The 17,236-nt window shown below is 44.4% G+C and overlaps 1 protein-coding gene across 1 annotated transcript; it reads left to right on the forward strand.

Annotated features, from left to right (window-relative positions):
* Window positions 1-5,893: 5,893 nt before the first annotated feature.
* Window positions 5,894-16,804, forward strand: LOC129859193 (NEDD8 ultimate buster 1-like). The gene is made up of 14 exons (XM_055928644.1): window positions 5,894-7,282; window positions 7,442-7,600; window positions 7,682-7,746; window positions 7,894-7,958; window positions 8,044-8,211; window positions 8,418-8,506; window positions 8,705-8,811; window positions 11,817-12,003; window positions 12,135-12,242; window positions 12,826-12,978; window positions 13,246-13,392; window positions 13,613-13,681; window positions 13,788-13,959; window positions 14,192-16,804. Exons 1-14 carry the CDS (start codon window positions 7,166-7,168, stop codon window positions 14,359-14,361), a joined length of 1,776 nt encoding a protein of 591 aa, XP_055784619.1. The 5' UTR covers window positions 5,894-7,165; the 3' UTR covers window positions 14,362-16,804.
* Window positions 16,805-17,236: the final 432 nt, after the last annotated feature.

Genomic DNA, 17,236 nt, shown 5'->3' on the forward strand with positions numbered 1-17,236 from the left:
GCTCCTTATGACCCCCCTGCGTTACCATGTCCAGTGGAACCGTGGCCACAATCCATAAAGTTCGCAGCTGCACCTGAATCGATTAGCAACTTATGCTGGAAAGAGGGGGAAAACTCAGGAAAAGAGATTAGTATGAACATGTGACCAACAGGGAGATCTGCGTGAGTCTGGTGCTGACTCACCTGGGGTGTACGAGAAGTGCTCTGCCTGCCCTCTTGACTCCCAGACGAGCTCCTCCAGCACCAATCGGCAGTGTGCCCTCTCCGACCACAACTGGTACAGGAGGAGCCTCCTCCTCTGGTTCCCCTAGATGCGGTCCCCCCTAACTCCATGGGTGTTGGAGCGGGAGGGCTGGGGTGTGGAACAAACAGGACCCGCTCTGGACGACCGCGGGCAGCTAGCAGGTTGTCCAGTCGGGTCGACATGTCTATGAGCTCATCCAGGGTGAGGGTGGTGTCCCGACAAGCTAGCTCCCTGCGGACGTCCTCCCGGAGGCTACACCGGTAGTGGTCCATCAGGGCCCTGTAGTTCCACCCCGCTCCAGCGGCCAGGGTCCGAAACTCCAGCGCGAAGTCCTGCGCGCTCCTCGTCTCCTGCCTAAGGTGGAACAGCCGTTCACCCGCCGCTCGGTCCTCTGGCGGGTGGTCGAACACGGCCCGGAACCGGCGGGTGAACTCAGGGTAGTGGTCCCTTGCAGAGTCTGGACTCTCCCAGACCGCGTTGGCCCACTTCAGGGCTCTGCCCAGGAGACGAGGACGCTCACACTCTCCTCTCCAGAAGGAGTCGGGCGAACGGTAGCCAGGTACAGCTCTAGCTGGAGCAAGAATTCATCTGTCCAGTGTCTGTTCTTTTGCCCATCTTAATATTTTATTTGCCAGTCTAAGATATGCCTTTTTTTCTTTGCAACACTACCTACAAGGCTAGCATCCCGGAGTCGCCTCGTCACTGTGAACGTTGAGACTGGTGTTTTGCGTGTACTATTTAATGAAGCTGCCAGTTGAGGACCTGTGAGGAATCTGTTTCTCAAACTAGAGGACAACAGTTTTCAGCTGTGCTAACAATTTCAAAAGGGTTTTCTAATGATCAAATAGCCTTTTAGAATGCTAAACTTGGATTAGCTAACACAACGTGCCGTTGGAACACAGGGGTCATGGTTGCTGATAATGGGCCTTTGTACGCCTATGTAGATATTCCACAAAATAAAATCTGCCGTTTCCAGCTACAATAGTAATTTACAACGTTAATGTCTACACTGTATTTCTGATCAATTTGATGTTATTTTAAAAATGGACAAAAAAAGTGCTTTTCTTTCAAAAAACAAGGAAATTTCTAAGTGACCCCAAACTTTTGAACGGTAGTGTAAATTAATTTTCAAATCAGGTTTTTGCTTTGGCTGACTTTTTTTTTGTTGTTGACATTTGTCAATAAAACTCATGAATACAACTGTTTATGTCAAATTGATTTGTGTTCTACTTGTAACCCTGGTTGTCCTGAAAGGAAAATGGTAAAACACTTAATTGGGAGGCTAAATATAAGGGCTGGACATGCAGATAAATAAAAGTCAGATAAATGAAAAGCCGACTTTTGCTGGGGTCTCGGGACTGATAGGGTTAAATTAAAAACACAGGTTGGTGATACCTTAAATTGGGGAGGACTGGCTCGTGGTAATGGCTGGAGCGGGATTCCATGTGTTTAATGCCATTCTATTTGCTCCTTTCCAGCCATTATTATGAGCCACCCTCCCCTCAGCAGCCTCCTAATAATCATAAGGACAGGCTGTTGTGTATTTACTACAGTGATTTCTAGAGTAGTCACTAATTACCACAACCACAAAGTCTTATATCCCACCTATTTCTACAATGTTTCTTAAAATCTGATTTTCTACCTAACCCTAACCACACTGCTAACCTTATGCCTAACACTAACCTTAAATTAAGAACAAAATGCAAAAAAGAAAAAAAAGAAAGAAATTGTACAATACCACAGCCAAAGTCAAAATGGCTGTAACTAGTGACAAGCACTTTCCAGAAATCTGAGAAAATAGTTATCGAGTGCGGCTGACCTTTTTTGGAGGACTCAGGAATTTTACAGCAGAGGCATTTCAAGGATTCCTGTTGATGAATGTTGCATCCACACAGGTAGATGAGCCTGTGTAGGGATGTAATGTGGATTATCACTAAAGGAGTGGGGATTTTTGGATGCATTTTATTTTTGTATTTTATGATGTTGGTATCCTCACCCTCCCCCCGTCCCACAATAGGATTTTGTATTTTTCGTAAAGAACGAAGATTAAGTATGTAACCACGGTTATGAGAGCTATATGGATCACTCCAATATATTGGTATCACTCCGCAGCGGAGGGACATATCTGAGGTGAGGATTTCGATTTACTCCCGTGTACACCTGTGTCACGGCTGGGGTCTGCCCCTATACGTAGACCCCATGGCCACGACACACACTCTCTACATCACTTGAGGCGCCTCTAGCACCGTAGAGGATTGGAGTGATCCACATAGCTCACATAAGTGGTTACATACGTAACCTTCGTTATGTTTCACTATATAGGATCACTCCAATATATTGGAATACCCGTACCAGATTTAGTCAGTGCTAGAGGGACCTGGCCAGCCAGTAGCGAAGTCCCATAGCGGGATCGAGACGCAGGGGCTGGAAATGTGGAAGGGGGTTCCCGGCACAGTACCCGGCACAGTCCCCGGAAGGGGAAGCGATGTCCTGGACCACTGAACCAACTGCAGAGGGAGGTGCCACATTTACCCAATAGTACCTAGCAAAGGTGCCCGAGGAACAGTGTGTCAAAGGTCGTGCTGAGGTCCGCCTCGCCTCTGGAGCCCCAAGCTCGTCCCTATGGTGGTGACGATTGACAGGTTGTTGTTCCACCGCATGCTGTGCCCCTCCCCGCTGTCGTTCCTAAGGAGATGGGGAAGGAGAGGGACCCCACGGTCATTCAGGTGCAGGTGGGTGGCGACAGTCCATCTGCCTTGGACCCGGGGCCTAAGGAGGCGGCATGAACCGTCTTAGGGTCTCCCGGTCCCTACGAACCTTATCGGTCTGCTCCAGAATGTCATTAACCCCTGGGACAAACATTAGCCCTGGGGTGATGGGGAGAGTGGCAAATGTGTTCTGGAGAGCAGCTGGCAGACAGGATTGGGCCAGCCAGAGATGGCGTCGGGAGGTAACCACATGCGCCACGGCCCATCCGTTGGAATGGGCCACATCCCTCTGGAGCAGGGAAAGCTCCTCTGTGCCCCCCTGCAGCCAGGGCAACAGAGTCTGCTGGTAGGCCTGCAGCAGCATGGCCACATTGGTAAGGCGGCCAAGAGCGCAGAGGCTTTCAAGTCTGCATCAAAGACTCTGGCGGGGTCCCTGCTTCAGTCGTGGGTTCCGCCCTATAATCTCCCGGTCCGGGAAGGACCATGGCAGCTATTATGGTGTCCATGGTCGGGTAAATCAAATCAAATTTTATTTGTCACATACACATGGTTAGCAGATGTTAATGCGAGTGTAGCGAAATGCTTGTGCTTCTAGTTCCGACAATGCACTAATAGCCAACGAGTAATCTAACCTAACAATTTCACAACAACTACCTTATACACACACACACAAGTGTAAAGGAATGAAGAATATGTACATAAAAATATATGAATGAGTGATGGTACAGAACGCCATAGGCAAGATGCAGCAGATGGTATTGAGAACAGTATATACATATGAGATGAGTAATGTAGGGTATGTAAACATATAAAAGTTGAATTGTTTAAAGTGGCTAGTGATACATGTATTACATCAAGATGGCAAGATGCAGTAGATGGTATAGAGTACAGTATATACATATGAGATGAGTAATGTAGGGTATGTAAACATTATATGAAGTGGCATCGTTTAAAGTGGCTAGTAATACATTTTTACATTATTAAAGTGGCTGGAGTAGAGTCAGTATGTTGACAGCAGCCACTCAATGTTAGTGGTGGCTGTTTAACAGTCTGATGGCCTTGAGATAGAAACTGTTTTTCAGTCTCTCGGTCCCTGCTTTGATGCACCTGTACTGAGCTCGCCTTCTGGATGATAGCTGGGTAAACAGGCAGTGGCTCGGGTGGTTGTTATCCTTGATGATCTTTTTGGCCTTCCTGTGGCATCGGGTGGTGTAGGTGTCCTGGAGGGCAGGTAGTTTGCCCCCTGTGATGCGTTGTGCAGACCTCAACACCCTCTGGAGAGCCTTACGGTTGTAGGAGGTGCAGTTACCGTACCAGGCGGTGATACAGCCCGACAGGATGCTCTCGATTGTGCATCTGTAAAAGTTTGTGATTGCTTTTGGTGACAAGCTGAATTTCTTCAGCCTCCTGAGGTTGAAGAGGCGCTGCTGCGCCTTCTTCACTACGCTGTCTGTGTGGGTTGACCAATTCAGATTGTCTGTGATGTGTACGCCGAGGAACTTAAAACGTACTACCCTCTCCACTACTGTTCTGTCGATGTGGATAGGGGGGTGCTCCCTCTGCTGTTTCCTGAAGTCCACGATCATCTCCTTTGTTTTGTTGACGTTGAGTGCGAGGTTATTTTCCTGACACCACACTCCCGAGGGCCCTCACCTCCTCCCTGTAGGCCATCTCGTCATTGTTGGTAATCAAGGACTTCCTGAGGATCAGCGGGGTGGAGATGTTGTTTCTTACCCTCACCGCCTGGGGGGCGGCCCGTCAGGAAGTCCATTACCTAGTTGCACAGGGCGGGGTCGAGACCCAGGGTCTCGAGCTTGATGACGAGTTTGGAGTGTACTAACGTGTTAAATGCTGAGCTGTAGTCGATGAACAGCATTCTGACATAGGTATTCCTCTTGTCCAGATGGGTAGGGTGGAGGTGATATGGTCCTTGACTAGTCTCTCAAAGCACTTCATGATGACGGAATTGAGTGCTACGGGGCGGTAGTCGTTTAGCTCAGTTACCTTAGCTTTCTTAGGAACAGGAACAATGGAACCCCAGTCCTAGACCGGATATTATTGCCTGCTAACATGAATTTCTTTTAACTATGGAAATTGTGTCACTTCTCTTGCGTTCTGTGCAAGCAGAGTCAGGGTATATGCAGCGGTTTGGGCCGCCTGGCTCGTTGCAAACTGTGTGAAGACCATTTCTTCCTAACAAAGACCGTAATTAATTTGCCAGAATTTTACATAATTATGACATAACACTGAAGGTTGTGCAATGTAACAGCAATATTTAGACTTATTAAGGATGCCATCCGTTAGATAAAATACGGAACGGTTCCGTATCTCACTGAAAGAATAAACGTTTTGGAAATGATCGTTTCCAGATTTGACCACATTAATGACCTAAGGCTTGTATTTCTGTGTGTTTATAATTAAGTCTATGATTTGATTGAGCAGTCTGAATGAGCAGTGATAGGCAGCAGCAGGCTCGTAAACATTCATTCAAACAGCACTTCCCTGCATTTGCCAGCAGCTCTTTGCTGTGCTTCAAGCATTGCGCTGTTTATGACTTCAAGTCTATCAACTCTCGAGATTAGGCTGGCAATACTATAGTGCCTATAAGAACATCCAATAGTCAAAGATATGTGAAATACAAATCGTATAGAGAGAAATAGTCCTATAATAACTACAACCTAAAACTTCTTACCCGAGAATATTGAAGACTCATGTTAAAAGGAACCACAAGCTTTCATATATTCTCATGTTCTGAGCAAGGAACTTAAACATGAGCTTTTTAACATGGCACTTTTACTTTCTTCTCCAAAACTGTTTTTGCATTATTTAAACCAAATTGAACACATTTCATTATTTATTTCTGCATTATATTAAGTTAAAATAAGTGTTCATTCAGTATCGTTGTAATTGTCATTATTACAAATATATATATACACAAATCGGCATCGGCGTTTTTGGTCCTCCAATAATCGGTGTTGAAAAATCATAATCGGTCGCCCTCTAGTCTCCAGGGGGGATGCCACCATCACAAAGGGAAGCAATAAACTCAGCCAAGCCAGCAAGACAATGGAGCAGTGGTCCGACGCCCTGGGAGAGCTTATGTCGTGACCAGCTTCGAGGAATAGGATCCCGGTGATGGATAAATGACCCAGTACTTCTGCAAAAAACGGGGCAGACAAAAAAAAAGAGCAACCAGGTAATGGTTTTGATTTGTGTGTTTTTTTAATTTTATTTATTTTCACACCAACTGCAATATTACCTAGCCGGTTTAATATCCAAGCAGAAAACAAAATAGCGCCATATGATGGAGTAACTCAAGTTAAATGTCTCAACGTAGTGGAAGCCCACCGCAATACTCCTACATTCTGCAGGGGAAAGAAAAAGAAAAAAAATCATATAGGGTCATTAGCAGATAACGGCATATTAAAGCAATTCATAACACACACAGAACAAGCCAGTCGGCAAGTTGTGTAAGGAAAATAGTTTGTGGCAGCAAGAGCCACCAATATATTAATGGATACACACTGCGTCGTAGTGTAACGCTGACGAAACACAAGCAAGACAAACCGGAAGATACAGATGAACAGCGCGCAGCGTGTAGAGTTCTCAAGAGGGGCTGGCCATGTGTCCAGACTGCAAACAGCCAGTGAATATACTTCCACGCAAGATATTACACCTACCAAGTAAACTTCAGAAAGTTTGTACCTCAATCCATACGGACCTCCGCGGAGAAAATGAAAGAGAACGTGTGTTGCGGACCCCAGCCGTGACACAGGTGTACACTGGAGTAAATCCTCACCTCTAATGTATTCCTCCGCGGAGGAGTGATACCAATATATTGGAGCGATCCAATATAGTGAAACATAACCACTTTCCAGAAGTTCCCTGTGTTTTTACAGCGATGACAAATTGGCCACGTGACTTATCCTAGTGTGAAAGAGAAGATAAACAACATTCTCAGTTCAGAAATGTTTATATCAGAACAATACGACGACAATGTTATCAACACTTCAAACGTGAGTCATTAATTTGTTATATCTTGAAAGAAACCGGAAACAACAATGAATGTAACTAGCTAGTCGTTGGTGTAGTCTTCTGCGACTGTGTAACTAGCGCGACGTAATTTTGGCTCTACTCATTCTGTGGAATCCCCCTTTTGTTTGCTGGCTGTCACTTTCACTTTTTCTTACATCTTTACATCCACCGTTTCGAGAATGGCGGAGCTACATATTCAGGAAAAGCTGGTAAATCTTTTAAATCAAGATCATATTCAGCTCAGGAATCCACCTTACACAACAGAGGACAGCGAGGCAGGACAGCAATCTCTTCAGGTAAAGTGAGTTTGCTAGGTGACCAACAGTTATAGCCATTCAAAATCTAATGATGTTCATTGAGCTCGTTGGTCTGTGACTTGACTATGTGTCACCTTTGTGAGATAGGGATAATTTGTCACTCTGTCTGCTGTCTGTGTGTCACTGTTGTCATTGCAGGAGCTTGCAGTGAACTATGCCCCCATTGTGTGCATCTCTGTGTCTGAAGTGGCCAGTGCCTTGGAGAGCCTCCGATCCCAGGCAGTAAAGAGTGGAATGGGGAACAAGACCTACGGAGAGACATGTGTGGAACTCTTTCTGCCTAAAGACTTGAAAAGGGTATGTGGGTGGGTGGGTGTGTTTGCCCTGACACAGCCTACAGAAAATAAAGTAATTCCACATTTTTACCCATTCTTTTAGTATACCAAGAAGAATCACTATTTGGAGACAAAACTGGATGTCCTTGCTCAAGATATCATGGATAGGTAATTGAAAATGGCCAATGCAATGTCAGTCTTTTATAATGTGATCTGTGAGTGAAGTGAAGATGCACTGTCACTTCAATCTCAGATTATTATGTCTACCAAAGTCACAAATTGATAAGGTGCTACTTTTTTTCTACTTTTGTATAGGATTACTGAACAATATGGACTTAAATATATCCAGTTAATTTTTAAAGGGAAGACACTGACTCCTGGTACGTTTCCATTTAGTTGCCACAACACTCATCTAATCAATGTTTGGTCATTTCAACTTTTCATTGAAATGGTTTCGCTTTACAGAGAAGCGTCTGGATGAACAGAATGTGAAGAACAAAAGTAAGATGATGGTTCTGCGGGTGAGCGTGCCAGAGAGGAAGAAACAGATGTTGGAGGTGGAGGAGGAGAAGAAAACACAGGACCAGAGTGTCCAGAGAACCCAGAAGGGCTTCCAGATCCTATCAGAGAGAGGTTAGTTAGACCCTCACTGCTTTTAAACACAATAACAATGTTATCACAGTGCTACAGGAATATAATGTTTTGGACATTCTGTGACTTGATCGTCATGTTAGGCTTCCAGATCCTTTCGGTTAGACCCTCGTACTGCGTTTAACCCCAATCACAACTCTACAGGAGTGTTATTTTATGGTTGTTCTGTGGTTTGGCTGTCATTCTAGATGGCACCGATGACACAGCCACGACTCCATTCCTAGAGATTGCTGATCAGAAGGGGAACCCCCTGAAAATGCCTCACAGTAAGAAAAAGGTAGTCTAGACAAAGGACTAATGAACATATTACCAATATTATATTCATAACTGTCATGGTAAGCAGTATGAGTGGGTGGCAAGCTCACACAACTTATGGCTTGAATGGTAACTATGGTTTTAGCCATGCCATGTGTTCTTTGTGAATTTAAACTCCCCTGACTGACTATTTCTAATGCTGTGTGATTGTTGTCCTAAGGCTCTGATTTTAGCCATGGGGTTCCATGAGAAAGGCCGTGCTCTGATGAAGAGGAAACAGTATGAAACTGCTCTGGGCCACCTGGTGCAAGCTGACGACCAGTTTGTGTAAAAAAAAAACTTCCTCTTAATCACATAAATAATTTGTTAAAACACCCAATCCATTTCTGATTCAAAGATGATTGTATGATTGGCATGTTGGATCATTGTCTTGTATGGTTATTTGATTGCATTTTGAATATACAGTACTCTATGTTAAGAGTTAGGCAATATGGGGATTTTCTTTTTTTTAAGGGATTTTATTCATTTATTATCCAAGCATTTTGCTACACCTGCAATAATATCTGCTAAATATGTGTCTGCGACCAATAAGATTTGATTTGAAATACTACTACTAGTTTGATGGTTTTAGCCATTAATTGTCCCATTAACAATGACCTATATTAACAAACTTATTTCATTTTAAACTTATTTCATTTCTCTAGTAAAGGCTACTTATGGCAATGAACAATATAAAAATGCCTGTGATAAGTGGTCTGTCGATCATTTTCCATTTATTGGTCCCAGCTTTACTCTACGTTCCACCACGAAATCACCTTGCATCTCAAATAACAATTCACTTATGTGATCAAGATTAGTGATTCTGTGCCTCACATTGCTCAGTCTGATCCCGTGTAATCATGGAAATCCAGAACTAAAGTTTTGCCTAATAGCTCCGGATGCTCCATAGAGTTCTGGGGGGAGATGTGTTAGAAAATATACTAGAATGAGGACCGGTACCATGTACACTCTCCTCTGTATGTACACTGCTCAAAAAAATAAAGGGAACACTTAAACAACACAATGTAACTCCAAGTCAATCACACTTCTGTGAAATCAAACTGTCCACTTAGGAAGCAACACTGATTGACAATACATTTCACATGCTGTTGTGCAAATGGAATAGACAAAAGGTAGAAATTATAGGCAATTAGCAAGACACCCCCAAAAAAGGAGTGATTCTGCAGGTGGTGACCACAGACCACTTCTCAGTTCCTATGCTTCCTGGCTGATGTTTTGGTCACTTTTGAATGCTGGCGGTGCTCTCACTCTAGTGGTAGCATGAGACGGAGTCTACAACCCACACAAGTGGCTCAGGTAGTGCAGTTCATCCAGGATGGCACATCAATGCGAGCTGTGGCAAAAAGGTTTGCTGTGTCTGTCAGCGTAGTGTCCAGAGCATGGAGGCGCTACCAGGAGACAGGCCAGTACATCAGGAGACGTGGAGGAGGCCGTCGGAGGGCAACAACCCAGCAGCAGGACCGCTACCTCCGCCTTTGTGCAAGGAGGTGCACTGCCAGCGCCCTGCAAAATGACCTCCAGCAGGCCACAAATGTGCATGTGTCTGCTCAAACGGTCAGAAACAGACTCCATGAGGGTGGTATGAGGGCCCGACGTCCACAGGTGGGGGTTGTGCTTACAGCCCAACACCGTGCAGGACGTTTGGCTTTTGCCAGAGAACACCAAGATTGGCAAATTCGTCACTGGCGCCCTGTGCTCTTCACAGATGAAAGCAGGTTCACACTGAGCACATGTGACAGACGTGACAGAGTCTGGAGACGCCGTGGAGAACGTTCTGCTGCCTGCAACATCGTCCAGCATGACCGGTTTGGCGATGGGTCAATCATGGTGTGGGGTGGCATTTCTTTGTGGGGCCGCACAGCCCTCCATGTGCTCGCGAGAGGTAGCCTGACTGCCATTAGGTACCGAGATGAGATCCTCAGACCCTTTGTGAGACCATATGCTGACACATGCACATTTGTGGCCTGCTGGAGGTCATTTTGCAGGGCGCTGGCAGTGCACCTCCTTGCACAAAGGCGGAGGTAGCGGTCCTGCTGCTGGGTTGTTGCCCTCCGACGGCCTCCTCCACGTCTCCTGATGTACTGGCCTGTCTCCTGGTAGCGCCTCCATGCTCTGGACACTACGCTGACAGACACAGCAAACCTTTTTGCCACAGCTCGCATTGATGTGCCATCCTGGATGAACTGCACTACCTGAGCCACTTGTGTGGGTTGTAGACTCCGTCTCATGCTACCACTAGAGTGAGAGCACCGCCAGCATTCAAAAGTGACCAAAACATCAGCCAGGAAGCATAGGAACTGAGAAGTGGTCTGTGGTCACCACCTGTAGAATCACTCCTTTTTTGGGGGTGTCTTGCTAATTGCCTATAATTTCCACCTTTTGTCTATTCCATTTGCACAACAGCATGTGAAATTTATTGTCAATCAGTGTTGCTTCCTAAGTGGACAGTTTGATTTCAAAGAAGTGTGATTGACTTGGAGTTACATTGTGTTGTTTAAGTGTTCCCTTTATTTTTTTGAGCAGTGTATTTGGACAGCGAAGCAAAAATAACCTAAATTTGTTTCTAAACTCCAGCGTTTTGGATTTGAAATCAAATGTTTCATCTGTGGCGACAGTACAGAATGTCACCTTTTTATTTGAGGGTATTTTCAAATATATCTGTTTTACCTTTGAGAAAGGAAAGCAAGTATTTGGACAAAATTCACTGATAATGTATTAAAGTTGTAAAAAGTTGAGTATTTGGTCCCATATTCCTAGCATGCAATGACCACATCAAGCTTGTGACGCTACACACTCATTGGATACATTTGCAGCTTCAAAATACACTTCTTATTGGGCAAAACATAATCTGAAACACAACCAAAACAAGCTGTAAATGCATCCAACAAGTTTGTAAAGTCATAAGCTTGAAGCAGTCATTGTGTGCAAGGAATATGGGACCAAATACTAATATTTTGACTACTTTAATAGACTATTAGTGATTTTGTCCAAATACTTATGACATCTTCAAATGGGGGCACTAGATATAGAAAGTGCTTTAATTTTTAAACGGTAAACAGATATGTATGAAAATACCCTCAAATAAAAGGTGACATTCTGTTCTGTCGCCTCAGATGAAACATTTGATCTCAAATCCAAAATGCTGGAGTATAGGGCCAACATTTTTAGCTTTGCTGTCCAAATACATACAGAGGGGAGTGTATGTTACGTGCTCCTGTACACGAGGAATTAGATCCTGTCAAACACATTGAATATCTTTTGTGTCTCTACAGTAAGTGTGGCTTCAAGCTCTTGAACACAGTGGACAACTATGCAGTACTGCAGCTGGACATCGTGTGGTGCTACCGAGCCTTGGAGGCCCTGTCCTATCTGGATGACGGCAAGCGGAGGCTGCAGATTGCTGAGGACTGCTTCCGCAATTGCTACGGAGACCAGCAGCAGAGGCTCATGAAGATCAAGGTGGTCTATGGCACTGGTCTATGGCTCCGTTCACAAACAACCCTTAGCTCCGACGCACTAGGCACTAATGTAGATCTGAATTTCACAATTGTTTGAATATACTTCATTTAATGAATTGATTTTGTTTTTAGGGAAACACCAGAGGAGAGGAGGTGCTGTTCCTCAGGCTGTACCTCCTGCAGAGCATACTGGCGCACATGGTTGGTAACGAGCGCCAGGCCACACAGAAGCTTAAGCAGGTGTAGTACATCATTATAGCCCTGTTTCCAGATCCTCTTGTCTCCTGACATTAATAACAACATTTCTGTAAGCAGGGAGGCACCTCACTGCAATAGATTGCTGATTCTACCTTTAACCCCTGCTGTGTTCTAGGTGGAGGATCTGTATCGATGTCTGTATAATGATGTAATATTACTGATTCTACCTTTAACCCATGCTGTGTTCTAGGTGGAGGATCTGTATGGACGTCTGTGTAATGATGTAATATTACTGATTCTACCTTTAACCCCTGCTGTGTTCTAGGTGGAGGATCTGTATCGATGTCTGTATAATGATGTAATATTACTGATTCTACCTTTAACCCTTGCTGTGTTCTAGGCTGAGGATCTATATCGATGTCTGTATAATGATGTAATATTACTGATTCTACCTTTAACCCCTGCTGTGTTCTAGGTGGAGGATCTGTATCGATGTCTGTATAATGATGTAATATTACTGATTCTACCTTTAACCCATGCTGTGTTCTAGGTGGAGGATCTGTATGGACGTCTGTGTAATGATGTAATATTACTGATTCTACCTTTAACCCCTGCTGTGTTCTAGGCTGAGGATCTCTATGGGCGTCTGTGTCTGGACCCAGGGGAGATAAAAGAGCTGAAGGATCTGGGGTTCTCTGAGCAGGAAGCCCGTCTGGGTCTGAGGGCCTGCCATGGCAACGTAGGCGAGGCCGCGCTGCACATCACCCATAGGAGACAGGTGTGTTCCCATAGCAATAGAACGACACAACGTTTACTTGAATTGGGATGTCCTATATTTCTATGAGTAAGTCTCATAGTGGAAAAAAGGTGTCAACTGACTTGATATAGGTGTTATTAGGACATGTTGCTTAAGTTATCAGAGCTGATTTAGTCATAGAAATACATAATTACTAAAACAAACATTCCCATTCAAGTCAGTGTCCCATGATGGTTGGACCGGTGGCCATATTGAGTGTAATTCTATGATTTTGTCTGTCCCTGTCAGGAGAGGGAGGAGATGAAACAGAAGGAGCGTGAGAAGAGGAGGATGTGTGTGGAGGGCCTGGCTACCCTCAGAGAGCTGGGTTACTCCAAGAAAGACGCTGCCTGGGCCCTCCTTCAGACAGACGGAGACATGGACGGAGCCTACAGGGTGAGAGACTGTTGTCGCCACTGCAAAAACACACATTGTTTCTCAATATGCCATGAAGGAGAATATGCCAACCATCAAAACATGTTACCATAACCAGAGCCATGAAGCAACGTTACATTAGCTAGCAGAAGAGTGTAGGAGCTAGCTAGCATACTTTGCTAATATGTGTTTTTTTCCCTCCACTTTATTTTTTCCCTCCACGTTTGCTTGTTTCCTCTAGATGCTTCTAGATTCTGCTGCTAGAACCAACAACACAGAGCTCCCCATAAATCAATCCAAGGTTGAGCAGGTAACAAGCCTCTACCTCTTTCTCTCTCTAGTCACTATGTCTATGTAAAAAGTCTACTTATCACAGTGGTGTATGTAGATAGTGCCTAATCCCTTCCTCGCCATAGCTGACATACCTGGGTTTTGAGCCGGAGGTGGCCCTGAGGCTGACAGGGGAAAACGTTCAGGGGGCCACCCAGCTGCTGCAGGACAACCAGGTGGTCCTGCCCCCAGAACTGCTGTCCCCCTCTCCCGCCTCCTCACTGTCCGAGGAGCCCAGCACCACCTCCGAGTCCGCAGGTAGGACTCGAATGCACGCACGTATGTACACAGAGAAGCATATAGGCAAGCAGATGGACAGACGGATGCATACGCATATTACTGTGGGAATACAATTAAGACGTGTATGTGAGAAAGAGGTATTCAGTGTCTATATGCTGCTGATACTTAAGGCTCCAGGATGCCTTTTATACCCAAATCGCCAAAGGAGAGCCCTAATTGAACATGACACTGTTGTCAATGGTGTTTCCAGGTTCTGGGAGCCAAGGGGAGGCCCCAATGGACGTTGACCTGGTGAATGAGGTGCTGGAGGACATCCCTCTACACGAAGAGGACTACCTGGACCTGACCCTGGAGGAGGAGAGCGAGGTCATAGACAAGATGAAGTCCTACCTCTACAAGAACTGTGCCTCCTCCAGCTAAAGTACTGTCCCGCCAGCAGCCATTTTGAAAGCACTTCCACCACCACCTATTCCACCGGTGTTTGATTTGAGTCTTTTTAGGCCCCAAATTAGGTTTGTTTTTCTCTCCTCCACAAGCAATATATCGACAATTGTATTTTCTGTTTTTGTACTAAAGTGTTATTAATTGAGTTTAATAACATAAACATTTGAAGCTGGTTGACTATAATTTGTAAGGAAGTAAACTGACATGGATTAAAGACAAGAAAATTAAACAAATTCAGATTTAGTAGATAAACATTGTTATTGCTCTATGCTTAATAGCTACAGAGAGGACAAGTTTGATTATTTGAAGGTTCATGTTTGAGATTAACACAGAATTTAGAATGTGAGGCCTTGAGGCTTATAACTGTATGGTAAACGGATTTTTGGTTGCTTGTGTAAAATATGGTTCTATTTTTCTTCATCGCAAATACTTTTGTATATGCTCTGGTTTATGTTTGAGATCCCTTTTTGACGGAATTTGATTAAGTTTGATTTAATGTTTTTTTATATTGTTTATGGAGTTTGATTGCCAATATGACAATACATGACTGCACTTAGTTTTTAATAGGCTAAATTACACATTCTGTTAACATATACAGTGGGGAGAACAAGTATTTGATACACTGCCGATTTTGCAGGTTTTCCTACTTACAAAGCATGTAGAGGTCTGTAATTTTTATCATAGGTACACTTCAACTGTGAGACGGAATCTAAAACAAAAATCCAGAAAATCACTGTGATTTTTAAGTAATTAATTAGCATTTTATTGCATGACATAAGTATTTGATACATCAGAAAAGCAGAACTTAATATTTGATACAGAAACCTTTGTTTGCAATTGCAGAGATCATACATTTCCTGTAGTTCTTGACCAGGTTTGCACACACTGCAGCAGGGATTTTGGCCCACTCCTCCATACAGACCTTCTCCAGATCCTTCAGGTTTCGGGGCTGTCGCTGGGCAATACGGACTTTCAGCTCCCACCAAATATTTTCTATTGGGTTCAGGTCTGGAGACTGTCTAGGCTACTCCAGGACCTTGAGATGCTTCTTACGAAGCCACTCCTTAGTTGCCCTGGCTGTGTGTTTCGGGTTGTTGTCATGCTGGAAGACCCAGCCACGACCCATCTTCAACTGAGGGAAGGAGGTTGTTGGCCAAGATCTCGCGATACACGGCCCCATCCATCCTCCCCTCAATACGGTGCAGTCATCCTGTCCCCTTTGCAGAAAAGCATCCCCAAAGAATGATGTTTCCACCTCCATGCTTCACGGTTGGGATGGTGTTCTTGGGGTTGTACTCATCCTTCTTCTTCCTCCAAACACAGCGAGTGGAGTTTAGACCAAAAAGCTCTATTTTTGTCTCATCAGACCACATGACCTTCTCCCATTCCTCCTCTGGATCATCCAGATGGTCATTGGCAAACTTCAGACGGGCCTGGACATGCGCTAGCTTGAGCAGGGGGACCTTGCGTGCGCTGCAGGATTTTAATCCATGACGGCATAGTGTGTTATAAATGGTTTTCTTTGAGACTGTGGTCCCAGCTCTCTTCAGGTCATTGACCAGGTCCTGCCGTGTAGTTCTGGGCTGATCCCTCACCTTCCTCATGATCATTGATGCCCCACAAGGTGAGATCTTGCATGGAGCCCCAGACCGAGAGTGATTGACTGTCATCTTGAACTTCTTCCATTTTCTAATAATTGCGCCAACAGTTGTTGCCTTCTCACCAAGTTGCTTGCCTATTGTCCTGTAGCCCATCCCAGCCTTGTGCAGGTCTACAATTTTTACCCCTGATGTCCTTACATAGCTCTCTGGTCTTGGCCATTGTGGAGAGGTTGGAGTCTGTTTCATTGAGTGTGTGGACAGGTGTCTTTTATACAGGTAACGAGTTCAAACAGGTGCAGTTAATACAGGTAATGAGTGGAGAACAGGAGGGCTTCTTAAAGAAAAACTAACAGGTCTGTGAGACCCGGAATTCTTACTGGTTGGTAGGTGATCAAATACTTATGTCATGCAATAAAATGCAAATTAATTACTTAAAAATCATACAATGTGATTTTCTGGATTTTTGTTTTAGATTCCGTCTCTCACAGTTGAAGTGTACCTATGAGAAAAATTACAGACCTCTACATGCTTTGTAAGTAGGAAAACCTGCAAAATCGGCAGTCTATCAAATACTTGTTCTCCCCACTGTATATCTCCAGTGAGCTTTTCTTGCAATTTATAGTCTGACATTTGAGATTTAGATATGATAATTTATCACTACGTAGTGTGGAGGTAGTGAACAATTTTTTTCAAAGGAACGTTAGTTAAGTAAACTACGCTGAACCAAAATATAAAACGCAACATGTAAAGTGTTGTTCCCATGTTTCATGAGCTAAAATAAAAAATCCCAGAAATGTTCCATAAGCTCAAAAAGCTTATTTCTCTCGAATGTTGTGCACAATTTTGTTTACATCCCTGTTAGTGAGCATTTCTCCTTTGCCAAGATTATCCATCCACCTGACAGGTGTGGCATATTGTGCTGGGGACAATAAATGGCCACTCTAAAATGTGCAGTTCTGTCACACAACACAATGCCACAGATGTCTCAAGTTTTGAGGGAGTGTGCAATTGGCATGCTGATTGCAGGAATGTCTACCAGTTGTAGACAGATAAATTAATGTTAATTTCTCTACCAACATCGTTTTAGAGAATTTGTCAGTACATCCACGCATAACCGTGCCAGCCCAGGACCTCTACATCCGGCCTCTTCATCTGGGGGATCATCTGAGACCAACCACCCGGACAGCTGCTGAAACTTTTTGCACAACCTGTCAGAAATCAGAAACCGGGGAAGGGAAGCTCATCATCCT

Source organism: Salvelinus fontinalis, chromosome 7 (assembly GCF_029448725.1).
Source record: "Salvelinus fontinalis isolate EN_2023a chromosome 7, ASM2944872v1, whole genome shotgun sequence".
In the NCBI taxonomy this organism is placed as follows: Eukaryota; Metazoa; Chordata; class Actinopteri; order Salmoniformes; family Salmonidae; genus Salvelinus; species Salvelinus fontinalis.